The sequence below is a fragment of the Cnephaeus nilssonii genome (genome assembly GCF_951640355.1).
Source record: "Cnephaeus nilssonii genome assembly, chromosome: 6".
Lineage (NCBI taxonomy): Eukaryota > Metazoa > Chordata > Mammalia > Chiroptera > Vespertilionidae > Cnephaeus > Cnephaeus nilssonii.
In genome coordinates this window covers 52788007-52802950 of record NC_137077.1, presented here as the reverse complement: position 1 = coordinate 52802950, position 14944 = coordinate 52788007, and the positions used below count along the sequence as shown (strand labels likewise).

Genomic DNA, 14944 nt, shown 5'->3' with positions numbered 1-14944 from the left:
CCAATCAAATTGGGAATTGCAATCTCTTAAATTGAAATGGCACATCCGTTGGAATCATAGGAATGCGAGGAATGAGGACTTCTTCACCTTTGATAGGTCCTGTCAAGATTGTTGCTTCTACGACGTTGCTCATTAATATTTTTACTGTAAGCCGCGTGCCGTTGCAAAGCTTTGGCTGGTTGATATTTCGCAACATGATAATTGACACACCGATTTTCAATTGCAGTACGTGCGGTGGCATCCCTGGCAGATAGAGTGAATTCAAAAATTCTGTTGGATCATTAACCGCTTCATCTGCTTCCACAACAGTGTCAACGGACTTGTATGTGACTGCCTCGCTTTGAATGTTAGACTGAAGAATATTGTTAAGTTCGTAGACGTCTTTGTTCTTGGCCGCAAGAATAGCTCATTCACTCAGCCAATCATGATTCTTATAATTGGTTTGAATATTGGGAAATACTTTTCCAACTAATTCTTCTTTTGACGTCACTAAATTCAGAAGTTATGAGGCAATGAAATTCATCCTGAGGTCAGATCAACCAGCACCTTTCCGTTCCAATTTCCAGCAATTGATGTGAGAATATCTCAGCTGATTGATCGTTTTGCAGCTGGACACACATATTTGTAGTTAATTTTAATGTCTTTATGTGTCGCCACAAAGTAGAGTATTTCAGGCAAGCATTTATTTCGTCCGCTGGTGTCGATCGAGGAATTACAGGTAATGTTTGCCTGAAATCTCCTGCAAGCAATATTAATGTGTTCCCAAATGGTCTGATGTTTCCATGCAAATCTTGCAATGATTGATCAAGTGCCTCGAGCAATTTTTTTGTGTGCCATTGTGCATTTATCCCAAACAATAAGTTTGCATTTCTGCAATACCTTTGCCATGCCGGATGCTTTGGAAATGTTGCACGTGGGAGTTTCAACGAATTGCATGTTCAATGGCAATTTCAAAGCGGAATGAGCAGTTCTTCCACCTGGTAGCAATGTCGCAGCTATTCCGGACGACGCAAGAGCTAAGGCTATGTCATTTTGAGATCGAATTGCTCCCAGAATCAATCTAATTAGGAACGCTTTACCAGTTCCTCCTGGTGCATCTAAGAAGAAGATTTCTCCAACCCCATTATTGACAGTTTGCATTATTTGATCGTAAATGCCTTTTTGCTCAAGCGTTAGCTTAGGAATATTTGTACATACGACAAAAGATCACCTGTGTTGTTATTTTGTTCACAATGCAATTCTACATCGAACGAAGCAGCAGCAGATCGATTGGGTGATGGCATTCCCAGTTGATTGAAAACTTTGTTTGCGATTTCTAAGCACAAACCTTCAATCATTGTCAACGCTTCGTTGTAGATTTCTGCTGTGAAATCCATGTTCATATTTGAATTTTCCCTGCGTATTCGACGAAAAATATCTTCATCCATTTGAGATTTATATTTCTCCCGTAACTCTGTTGGAGATGAAGGAGAGCAGGTGGTCAATATGATTGCAAACAATGCACGAGTTTGATTTGGATGTGACATGTTGCACGCATCATTAATGCATACATCCCAATGTTGGTCATTCTCCAATAAATTTAGAGCTTGACATGCACTGTGGAAAGTGGCATGTGTAACACTGTTGACAATTCTCAATTGCTGGAAAGACGTTGGACCGGGCACATTTACCAGCAGCATGCGAAGAAAGAAGCATTCATCTTGATTGGGATGCACGGTGTACAGTCTGCCCATTGTAGTTTCTTTGAATATGCCAGGTTGTCCGTCGACTCGGTCTCCTCGTTTGTGTCGTTCGTTCAAATGATTTTCTACCTGCATTCCATGTGTAATACATAGGCGCTTCTGAATTCAGCAGTGTTTTCACAAACGCGTCATTTTGACATACCGTGAAGAAAGCATTTAACGTTGTAGCCGGTGGATTCAGGGCTATTTGTTGCACATTTGCAGCTGTGAAATAAATGCGTTGTCCATTTTCTAGATGTACTGCTAAGTGAACAACAGCTGGACTTCGTTCATGTATGGGAAATGAAAGAATTCGCCATACAGCTTCATTGCTGCTTATGTATCTTCCAGCCTGATACTGTGCGATTTCATCGATATGTATGACCGCATTCCTATCACTTATTTCTGGTTGCATGCCAAAAACTGCCATGTTGCTGCCTTTATTCACGTACTTACAAATGTATTTGATTGATTTAACAGAGTTACAGTATTCCACGTTTATGTGTGCTTTGTATGTTTTTGATAGCAAAGGCAAATATGGAACAACCCACCGGTTATCTACTTAGATGTCACCGTTTCGCATTTGTATGGTTGCTAATTTACCACCATCTTCTGCTGATCTTCTTCTGTATAAAGGATATCTATCGTTTCCTGTAACTGTGTTGGATACTAATGCTCAAGGATATCGCTTAGAGCATTTTCCGTCTATCATGCATGGTGAATTTGGATTCAGTGTATCGCAAGGTCCATGTATCATATTTTTCGTCATAACTTCATGCAAATCCTTATCGACATCTGCATTGGGTATTTCAGTGCATATTACATCATCGATTTCGTTTGAAGTGATTTTGTTATAGAGCCAGATTAGTATATGTGCATGTGACAATCTTCTCTTTTGCCATTCCACTGAGTACATCCAGCAGCACACAGACACAAACACTTCATGTTTTACTATGAAATCCATCAGCGATTTCAGCTTCTGTCTGAAAACACGTGCTGTGATGTCATGCCTATCCACCGGTGATTGCCCGGAGAGTAAGAGCTGTTGTATATCGTCCCAAGCTGGATTGCATGTGAATGTAATGAATAGGTCTGGACGCCCGTAGTGACGAACATATGCAATTGCATCTTGAGCATACTCATGCATATGACATGGACTGCCTGTATATGAAGATGGCAAAATGGTTAGTCTTCCAACGTTAGTTGTGTTACCGTCATTTACAACTGCATCTCGCAAATGAACGTATTCTTCAGAGCGAAGCGTGGTCTGATTCAAACGGATGAATATCAAACGTTCTGTTTCGATTTTTGCATACATATCTACAATGTATCGGTGAAACAATTGACGGCATTTCAAAATGTGATTGTCTTCATTCTCTCGAATCATTAATCGGTATGAATAATAGTTCATTGTGCTGCATTTCATATTTGCTTCTTCGCCACTGACTGGATTTATCATCTTAATGTTGAAGTGATATCCATCGGCACCATCCCAAAAAAATGATTGGATATTGCAGGGCATCGTAGCATCGATGAGTTTCTGCAACTTTTGTCAATTGATCGTTTCTCCGATGAAGAACAATATCTCTAGGTTGGAATTGATCTCCGACTATAACAATTGCCACTTCGTCTATAGTTGGAGCATTGAATCTTCGCACATGTTCTCCAGCAGGCGTTTTGTCAGCATGAATAACAATCTTGTGTGTATCAGATGGCATCATGTTAACTGCTGTTTTGAACAAATGCACTAAATTGTTTTTTTTCGTGAAGAAGCTCTTGCAGTTGGGAAACGATGGACCTTTTTATGCCGGTAGAAATTCCGCAGCCTGCATTCAATTCATCATTGCCATCACCGATGAAATACATTTGTAGGAATTTATGTTGACCATCTGGGAACAGAAGCAGGGAGCCGGCTTTAGGATAAATTTGACCTTCCACTTTGAAAGTTGGCATGAATTGAGCTGTTACGATTTCTGCGCCGAACGACGTCATTTGGAAGCGTGAGTTGTGTTTCCTGATGTTAGATAGGAAACGCTTTGATTCGGCGGTATATCCGGCAAGCAACGTTTTTAATGGCTCTGGCGGTTCTCCCAGTTGAGGCAGTTTAATTTTTCTGGCGGCGCAACACATTCCTTTCGTTTCTCCATTAAATTTCAGAGCCCTGCAATAAGGACACACTTCAGTCATAGTGCCGATGAGAACATGCTGGCTCAAACTATAATCATCAGCTGGGTTGTACCGGAACGCAAGGCGATTGTAATCGCATGATTGCTGAGCATGGAGTCGTGTTTGACGCTGATCTGCTGTTTCTCTTGACGTCTTTCAGCCCCTCTCAGCCTGTTGGTCTTTCAGCCCCTCTCAGCCTGTCGCCTTCATCCTGTTGAGAACGAAGCAGATCCGATCGCCACGCTCGCAACCGCGCATCCTCAAGTCTGGCTGCATGTCGCTCTGCGGCTTCCTCGGCACGTATTTGAGCATTTCTTTGTCTGTTTGGCTCGTTCGCTGATGCCCGTTCTTCCTCAGTTTGATGTGCAATTACTCGTCGCACTGCTTTCGCTCCGCGAGTACGACGACCTAGGTTTGATCTTCTGCGAGGCATTATTTGGATGAACTAAAGCAGATCGAACTATACTGACGAAATGAATGCTATGGTAAGTGACACAGCTCAATTCCAAAGCAATGTCACATGAAATAATTAAATCAAAATGAAAATAAATCGAAATCTATGAAAATTCAATTTAACAATGCAATTGGAAACATTGAAATGGAATCGTAAAATATTTAGTATAGCGTGTGTTGCTTTTACGTCCAACAGCGCTGTTTTTCTTTAAAAAAGCATGTTTTTACCTGTCACAGGTGTGACATCCTCCTATCTAATAATAGACAAATATGTAAATTGACTGCACCTTCACTATGCCCAAGCCAAGCCCACCAGCCAAGCCACACCCACCAACCAATCAGAATGAATACGCAAATTACCCCAACAAAGATGGCGGCTAATTTGCATATCAAGACAGCGTAGAAAGAAGCCAAGAGCTGCAGAAGGGAGCAAAGCTGCGGAGAAGCAAGCAAGCCAGGGGGAGGAGAAGGGAGGAGCGGAGGCGGGGCCGGGGGAGAAGGAAGGAGCAGAGGCGGGGCCAGGGGAGAAGGAAGGAGAGCGGGTGGGGGACAAGGGAGGAGAGCAGGCAGGGCGGGGTAGAGTGCAGCAGGAAACCCTATTGCAGGATTTTTCCTGCAACAGGAACGCTAGTCTATATAATAGTAGGTATAAGGTATATAAAAACACACATGTATTTGAATGCAATGTTGTATCAAAATTTCAAAGCAATCAGTGAAGAACTTTCTGAGATTTAAGATTTTGAACAAACGAACATTTACATTTTTATTTATGTATGTATATTAGTGACACGGCATGCAAAATTGTGTGGCTCTGCCCATCCGCGTGTGCCCCACCCACCTGCCCACTGCCCCGCCTTGACAACCTAACCTCTCCACCCAGAGCTCGAGCATGCCTGGCCCTGCTCCCAACCCCTCCAGCCTTCTCTGGCTGCTTCAAGCCCCACACTTGGCCCCAGGAATCGCCTTGGGCTGATCCAGCCTCCTCTGGGCACCTCCCTGCTTCCGCCCAGTCTCTGGAGCATTGTGCTGGAGGAGAGCTTGGAAGCCTCCTGCCTGCTGTGGAGTTTCCAGCGCTGTGCTCCTTCCCCTGGCAGGAGGGCAGCCAGTGCACTGAGTTTGAGTGGTAGGTGGCCAAGAACTGGTGAGGGGGGGGCGTTAGGGGCTCTCACCCCCGCTCTCCCTGCCATGGGATGGTCCTGCCTCCGCTCGGAGCCTCCCTGCTTCCACCCTGTCTCCTGAGCAACTTGGCGGCTCTGCCCCACCGCACATGCAGCCTCCTGCTGAATGTTTGTTACGGTGTGAGGGCATCATGACCATTAGCATATTAACTCTTTATTATATAGGATAAACTTCCATACTGTTTTCCATCATGGCTCCAACAATTTACATTTCCACCAACTGTTTACAGAGTTCCCACATCTTCACCAACTTGGTTCTATCTCTCCTGGTATCATTTTCATCTGTTTTCTTTTTATTTCATTTACTGGAGGCCGGTGCACAAAATTCGTGCACGGGTGTGTGTGTCCCTCAGCCCAGCCTGCACCCTCTCCAATCTGGGACCCCTTGAGGGATGTCTGACTGCCCGGTTAGGCCTGATCCTGGTAGGTGATCCTGGTAGGATCGAGCCTAAACGGGCAGTCGGACATCCCTCTCACAATCCAGGACTGCTGTCTCCCAACTGCTCACCTGCCTGTCTTCCTGATTGCCCCTAACCGCTTCTGCCTGCCAGCCTGATCACCCCTAACCACTCCTCTGCCAGCCTGATTGATGCCTAACTGCTCCCCTGCCAGCCTGTTTGCCCCTAACTGCCCTTCCCTGCAGGCCTGGTCACCCCTAACTGCCCTCCCCTGCAGGCCTGGGTCCCCACCCCACCCAAAACTGCCCTTCCATGCAGGCCTGGTTGCCCCCAACTTCCCTCCTCTGCGGGCCTGGTCACCCCTAACTGCTCTCCCCTGCAGGCTTGATCGCCCCCAACTTCCCTCCCTTGCAGGCTTGGTCCTTCCCAACTGCCTTCCCCTGCTGGCCTGATTGCCCACAACTGCCCTCCCTTGCAGGCCTGGTCCCTCCCAACTGCCTTCCCCTGCTGGCCATCTTGTGGGGGCAATCTTGCGTGCACATGGTGGCAGCCATATTTGACCACATGGGGGCAGCCATCTTGTGTGTTGGAGTGATGGTCAATTTGCATATTACACTTTTATTAGATAGGATAGAGGCCTAGTGCATGGGTGGAGGCCGGCTGGTTTGCTCTGAAGGGTGTCCCAGATCAGGGTGGGGGTTCCCTTGGGGCATAAGGCAGCCTGGGCGAGGGGCCTGTAGTGGTTTGCAGGCTGGCCATGCCCCCCGACGACCCAAGTGGAGGTCCTGGAATCTGGGAATTATTTATCTTCTATAATTGAAACTTTGTAGCCTTGAGCGGAGGCCAGGGCAGGCCAGGGTGGGCGGGAAGCTTGGCTTCCTCTATAGCTGGGGGCAACCCAAGCCTCCTGCTCTCTCCAGCTCTGTGGCAGCCACCATCTTTGTTGGGTTAATTTGCATACTCACTCCTGATTGGCTTGTGGGTGTGGCTTGTGGGTGTAGAGGAGGCACAGTCAATTTGCATGTTTCTCTTTTATTAGATAGGATTATGCTTTTTACCTCGTATTTTTTACCTAGTTATTTTTATAATCTGTTTTCATTTTATCAATATTATTCCTATATCTTTGAGGAAATTATATTTGTTTTATATTCTTGATATTTCTTCTATAATTTTTTTGGATCATATGTGGTCTGGTGTGTTACCTTGTCTCCTTCCACCCCTATCCCCTCATCCGCAGTGGACATATTTTTCAGAGGGTAGTTATTTTGGTTCTGAACTCATGACCTCTGTATATCTTTAGCTATACTGTCTAGTAATGTGTATGGACAGAAGATTAAGCCCTATTTTGTGATGTTCTGAATGAATTTAAAGAAATGAAAAGGATGATCCTCAGCCCAGAGATCTCAAGTCATTATAGAACCACTCTTATCTTACTTGCCTTCTTAAAAAATTCTCTTTTTGTCTTTTGAATTTCATTTTATTGTAAGAAGCAGCATTGGGACAAGACTAACTGTTTAGAGTTATAACCCATAAGCCCACAGCCTCTGAGGGATTATGGAGAGAGAATAGGAAAATGATGCCCCAAGAGTAGCAGAGAAGCCACTGTTTTTATCGCCTTACTCTAGCACTGCCTGGATATTGTCCTCAGATTACTAGGCAGGTGAAACTGTTTCTTTTGATTCTTGTCCACAGTAATAATAGGAGGAATAAAACCCACCAACTTATACATTTAGGCATTGAACATTCCAATAGCTCAGGTGCAGAATCAGTAATTTTATTTCTTTGCTTAATTATACCTTGCATTATGTTCCAAGTATGTATTAACATAAGCCAGCTTCAAAGAATAGTTTCATAAAAACATGACATATTTTTCTTGTGCAAGCTCATTTAGAAGGAGTTACATTCCTTCTCAAATTAATTTCTAAATACTTATATTGTAAAGGCTGGGTGAAGCCCTGGCTAGTGTTCTTAAACTGTGGCTTACACCAAATAATGTTCTTTTTTACCTCAGCATACTCAGAGATATCCAGGGCATGAATCCTTGTCCTGGGCCTCTAGTATGCATATAAGATCTTTGGTTAATCTTTTCCTGCCCTTCCCCTCCCCGCTCCCCTCTTCCCTCTCAGATTCATTAGTCTGTTCCATGTTTCCATGCCTGTGTGTTGAGCTTCTGCCCCCTGGTGGTCAGTGTGCATCATAGATACAGTCAAACGGTCACTTAAGCTTTTATATATATAGATGTGCAAGTACTCAGATTTCCAAAATGTTCCTGGTTCCATAGAGCCCCTTCCACCACCTATTCAAATTTAAGTTGCTACACTGATCCATGTGTGGAGCTCTTGGTAGGATAGTCTATTCCTAGTTGGTTGCTAAGACTAATTTGGAACATTCTAGATATAAAACTGTATTGATATTACTATTTTTTTTTCACTTTATGAAACAGGCATCCATGGCTTATGTTAAAAAGAAAAGCAAAAACTTGTGGAAAAGTTAAAAGAATGGAGCCATGTCACAGGATTTGTCCATTCTAATATCTAACAAAAGTAGGCAAAAAGATAAAAATAAAATCACAATTAACAAAAAAATCACCAGAATCTACCAAAAAGAGAGAGCAGGAGATATCAGCTATTAACTTAAAAGGATATCAGCTAAGAAAAGCAACAATATAGCCTTTTAAGGTATGTGAAAGGCTTCTCACCTTGCCTCTAGAAACCTCTATGAACCATAACTTCTAGAAAAATAAATGTGAATTGACAAAAATCTTGATTATTTTTGCTTCATTTGGAGAAAAATGGAGTGAATGTATATCCTTTAAGAAACTCTTTCTTTGTGGAAAGATGGACGTTGTAATGGCTACAGTTTGGAAAATAAGTGAAAAAGGGGAGGAGAATAAAAATTATTGACACTTAGAAGCATAGTCTCCAGGGTTCCACAATGAAGAGCAATGTCAATGCTAGATTTCTTTCAAGACAATGCTGGGAATATAACTTCCTTTCTTAAAACTTCAAGTAACTCTATAGGTAGTAATTGAATACCGTCATAATTTGGCCTCTCTTTTTCACTTAAAATTCATATCTTCCTAGTCTCCTAAATTAGTAATGTGCTTTTATTCTTATATGTCAAATAATTTCTGGAAAACAGTTAATTTCTCCAATTGTTTTCTATAAATTCTCATTCATCCTTCTCTAATAACACCATGTTATTTTATTTGAAAAATAAACTCATTACACAAATTTACAGTTCATACACCTTTCTATCACACTAGACTATAGATTCCTTGAAATTAGGAGAGATGCATGCTTTTCATATTTTTACCTTCAAAAGCCAGTTCAGCACTTAAAAGGATAATTAAAATATATCCTTTTTTTTTATTTAAAGTTTCACAATCTTTCTGATGGTGTCCATGAATGCCTTCTTCACTTGCTGATTCCTTAGAGTGTAAATGAAGGGGTTTAACAAGGGAGTAACTGAAGTGATCAGCACAGCTATTCCTTTGTTGAAAGCACCTACTTCTTTTGTAGAGGGATTAATGTACATAAACATGCAGCTGCCATAAGAGAGAAGGATGACAATCAAGTGAGAGGAACAAGTGGAAAAAGCCTTTGTCCTCTGCTGGGCAGAAGGGATCCTCAGAACAGTCCTAATAATATACGTATAAGAAAGTGTCACCAATACCAGCGTAACCACTAGAGTGACAGCAGCCACGAAGATAACCACCAGTTCTAAGAGACTTGTATCTGAGCAGGCAAGCTCCAGGAGGGGCCCATAGTCACAGTAATAGTGATTCAGCACATTGGAGGCACAGAAATCCACCTGGCTCATCAGGAAGATTGGGGGTAAGATAGCTAGGAGTCCCCCCAGCCAGGAGCAAAACACAAGTTGTATGCAGACTCTGCTGCTCATAAGGGTCAGGTAATGCAGAGGTTTGCATATGGCCACATAGCGATCATAGGACATAGAGGCCAGGAGGTAAAACTCTGTTGCCCCAAGAAATATAGCAAAAAAATATTGAATCAAGCACCCAGCAAAGCTGATGACTTTATTTCCTGTTGTCACGCTGATCAGAAATCTGGGAATAAAAATGGATGTGAAGGAAATTTCTAAGACAGAGAAATTCCGGAGGAAGAAATACATGGGGGTCTGGAGGTGTGGGTCTACCAGTGTGAGTATGATGATGGTCAGATTTCCTAGAACACTTAGCATGTATGTGAGGAGCATAAAGGTGAATATCATGACCTGGATTTCAGGTTGGTTTGTGAGGCCGAACAGAATAAACTCAGTAAACATGGTCCTGTTTTTCATTGTTGACCTTCAGTAGATCTAAAGAAAAAGATGAGAATGATGAAAACTGAATTTTCTCAGGCTGGGAGAGATAAAGCTGACTGTAACTAATAGAATCAGGTCATATATTAATAACTCTCCATCTAATTGACTCAAGCCAGTGTCCCATTGGACTGGACTAGACTCCATGGACACCCCAGGTCTTCTACAGAAGTGACCTTTTCATAAGTCTTATAGTTCCTCAAGTCCATCTATTCCTGTACTCTTAACAGAATATGTTACAGAAAAATTATTTTTTTTCCCAGAAGAATATGTTTTGGAACCTGTCCTTTCCCCCTAAAATCTTCAGGAAATCTCCACATTTAAATCACTTTTCTCTGACTCTTATTAGCCTCTCCTACTTCTGTGCTCTTGGTAGAAATATCTCTATCTCATTCTGTTTTCTGTGCTTTCTTTTCCTTTCCCTGTGCATTTTCCCCTTTGTATATTTTTTCTTCTCCCTGTACTATTTGATGCTTCACTAGATATATGTCATAGATCCCCCTTTCCCTTACTGTCCACATCTCTGATTTCCTTGTTTCGTGCACCAATGGGAATTTCCCCACACAGATTATGCTGAAGATTTTGATATATAATTGAGTTTCTCTGTAGCTCCACTTCTTTTGTGGGATGAATTTGTAATAGGCCTTTAGAACTTTTAAGATCTTGGTCCAACACTATCTTATTTTATGCCACGAGCATTTTTGTCTACATGAACAAGGCTCAGGCATCAATAAATAATATTAATTAGCATTTTTACATGTTTCTCTGTTACATTCAGAGTGTCCTAGGAATTTATTTTTCTCTCCGAGAAAAGAGATCTCTAGAGAGCCACAGGCAGCATCTCAAAGTGGATTTTGTCCCAGTCTTAAAGGATCCTCAGTGGCAAACCAAGGACCACAATTTATTATGCCTTAAACTTTTCTGTCTTCAATTCTTGGGATAGAGAATCAGGAAGAGGGAGATCCAAGTTTCTAACAATAAGATTCTTTTGTAGATAAATTGGTAATCCCCAAGGAAGGAAACTTTGATGGAGGCATTTTGTGTTCATCTTTAGGTTTTTTTGATTAAGAGGCAAAGACAATTCACATGCATATAGGTTAGAAAAATCATATCCTCGCAATCATTCTTGTCAATCTCTCCATTATCCCATACAGCTTTTGGAGAAACTAGGTGATGTTAAACATTTATCTGAATCCCCTACAGCCCTCCCTTCTCTGTTTGTACTAACCTGTGGTCTTTGGCAAGTACTTCGTTTACATCCAGATTTTCACAATTGATTGAGTTCATGATCCACTTTTATGGAATAACATCAGTGACTTTAAAAACATACATCCTCGACAATCTGAATGACTGCAGAGGGCTGTTTATCTTACTGTTCCTAAGAGGTAAATCAAAGGTGAAATATGCCATGTGAATCTCCGAATTGTATGAAATGTCACATGTTTTCTATTGTCTTCCCATCCACATTCTATCATTTTCTTAATGGAAGTAACCGAGTTTGTAGAGCTTAACTAGGAAGGAAGTATATTACCTTTCATTCTATGAATCCAAACCAGAATCAAATCACAGTTTCTGAGGGACACAGTCCTGCACATATGTAATAAAAAGTAAAAGTAAATAAGCTACCCCTCTCCTAGCAATGACAGAATTAGAAGAGAGGACTACAATAGACTGAAAATTCCTTAATATTTCTGTTTTAAGAGAGATTATTGTGAAGTCCTTAGAAGGCAAGGTATGAACTTTGCAGAGTCTATATTAGCCAGAGTGACACAGGTTTTATCGGCTTTTTTTTTTTTTTTTTAGTACAGGCACATGGGGATCAATTTCCTGAAGAAGGTAAAGATGCCCTGTGGACCCAAGTTCCAAATGTGCAAATAAAACTCAAGTGTTGAAAATTTTGAGAACAAGTTGCCAACATATGGCTGCAGAGAGAAGTTCCTGAGAGACCATGATAAGGGTTCCATGAAAATCTCTGCCACAGCCACGAGGTTTGTGGAGTTGAGAGCAATGTAGTGAGACCCCTGGGAATTGGTATGCCTGACAATGCATAGTTCCTATTATGCATTGTTCCTATTATTTTTGCCTTTAATAACCAAATTTGGCCAGTGCTCAATCTTGGTATAAAAGGATGTCACTTCACAGTGGATTACAACCATCTTAATACCATGGAATCCTTCATTAAGATCTGCATGCTCAAATTAATACTCAATATTATAGTCAGTATTACTCAAATTAATACTCTACTCATCAACTAGAAAATATTTTGTTTTTATGAATTTGGCTAGTATGTTCCATTCTATGCATAGTTCAACAGTCCCTCAGAAGCAGTTTTCTTTACTTTTGAAGAAACAATACATTTTCACTCAACTCCCCATGGGATATTTCAACAGTCCTGTCAGTGCACATACTTCTACAGGCAAGATCTTAAGCACATCCAACTCATTCCAGGAACACAGGTGTTACATTATATTGATAACATCCTCTTGCAAGGAAATTCAAACAATATACACACTGACAAGGGACTACAAACACTTGTCACAGAACTTTCCAATCAGGGTTGGGCCATTGCATCCTGTGAAATTTACTTCAGTAAAATTTCAGGACATTACTCATCAGCCCAAGGATGATTTATACCTGATGCAGTAAGGAACCAATACTTCCCTTTCATCAGCACTTCCTGCTTTAAAATAGACTCAATATTTATTTGTTCCTCATTTATAAATTTTAAGTCCATTATATTACTAGTTTCAGGTGTACAGCATAATGATTTGGTATCTGTATATTTTGAGAAATGATTACCACAATAAATCTAATTAACATCCTTCATTATACAGAGTTACAGATTTGTTTCTTCCTGTGATGAGAACTTTTAAAATATACTTACTTAGCAACTTTCAAATATACAACACAATATTATTAACTACTAGAGGCCTGGTGCACGGATTCATGCACTGATGGGGTTTCTCAGCCTGGCCTGGGGGTTCAGGTTGAAACTGGCAGTCCGACATCCTCTGAGGGGTCCTGGATTGCGAGAGGGTGCAGGCCAGGCCAAGGGACCCCACTAGTGGATGGGGCCTCTAGTACGCATATAAGATCTTTGATTGATCTCTTCCCATTTCCTACCTTCCCCTCCCCCTTCCATCTTAGATTCATCACTCTGTTCCACGTTTCCATGCCTGTGCATTGAGTGTCTGCCTCCTGGTGGTCAGTGTGCATCATAGCTACCGGTCGAATGGTCAAACGGTTGAAGGCTCAAATGGTCAAATGGTTGCTTAGGCTTTTATATATATAGATAGCCATCATGTTGTACACTATATATCAGGTTCTGCAAGGCAGACAACATTCTAAGACAAGGATTATTATTAAAGTTTGCAAGACACTTAGTTGCCATAATCTTAGATTTAAGAATCTGGGCTACCAAAGCATGCATATATATATATATATATTTTTTTTGTTGTTGTTGTTGTTAAACTTCACCTTAAGATATTTTACCATTGATTTTTTTTTTTTTTAGAGTGGAAGGGAGGGGGAGAGACAGAGAGAGAGAAACATTGATGTGAGAGAGATACATTGATTGGTTGCCTTTCTCATGCACCCCACTAGGGCTGCAACTGAGGTATGTGCCCTTGACCAGAATTGAACCCAGGATCTTTCAGTCCCCAGCCAGTGCTCTATCCACAGAGCCATACTGGCAAGGGCCAAAGCATATGCTTATAAATAAATTTTACTTATTTATTTAATTTTATTTTTTTCCATCACCATTTATCCCTTCTATTCCCTCTTCCACCTCCATCCCCTCACCCCCTAATAGCCCAATCACCCCCATATCCTGAGTTGTATGCCTGCTCTCTATCTATGAGTCTGTCTCTATTTTGCCTTGTAGTTCAGATTATTCATTAAATTCCACATGTGAATGAAATCATATGGTACTTGTCTTTTTGACTGGATTATTTAACTTAGCATAAGATTCTCCAGGTTCATCCATGAAACAGACTGATGAATAAAGGGTAATATTGCCTTCTTTTTATGGTCAAATAGTATTCTATTGTGTAAATGTACCACAGCCATTTTATCCACTCATCTACTGATGGACCCTGGGGCTGCTTCCAAATCCTGGCTATTATAAAAAATGCTGCAATGAGAATAGGGGTACATATTTCTTTTGAATTAGTATTTCTGGTTTCTTTGGATAAATTCCCAGAAGTGGAATCATTGGGCATAAGGTAGTTCCATTTTTAATTTTTAACCCTTTGCACTTGCTTGCTTTTTTCTCGATTCCTTTATTCTACTCGGGATTTAATTTTTTAAATACTCCAGATTTTACAAAGCGCGGCAGTAGAATAAAAAAACTGGAGTTTCTTTTCATACAAACTTATTTATTTGGATTTTTTTATATTTCAAATTATTGATACATTCAAAAAGTAATTTTAATCTCTATAATTTTACTGGAAAAATAGACAAAAATCCCCTTTCCCCCCCGCGGTGAAACTACGGGTGTGGCTCGACATACGAGTTGCTACTGATGTTAACCGTGTCGAGTCACACTCGACATCTGAGTGCAAAAGGTTAAAGGTAGCTCCCCAACCAAGATGGTGGCATAGGTAGATGCCTGTGTTCACTGTCTCCCACAACCACATCAAAATTACAAGTGAAATACAGAACAACCATAATCCAGAACCTCCTGAAATCTGGCTGAATGGAAGTC

The 14944-nt window shown here is 41.3% G+C and overlaps 1 protein-coding gene across 1 annotated transcript; it reads right to left on the bottom strand.

Moving 5' to 3' along the window:
• Window positions 1–9288: 9288 nt before the first annotated feature.
• LOC307101869 (olfactory receptor 6C4) lies at window positions 9289–10218 on the bottom strand (the record flags this gene model as incomplete). Its single annotated transcript, XM_079775349.1, has 1 exon — window positions 9289–10218. One exon carries the CDS (start codon window positions 10216–10218, stop codon window positions 9289–9291), a length of 930 nt encoding a protein of 309 aa, XP_079631475.1.
• Between the last annotated feature and the right edge of the window lie 4726 nt (window positions 10219–14944).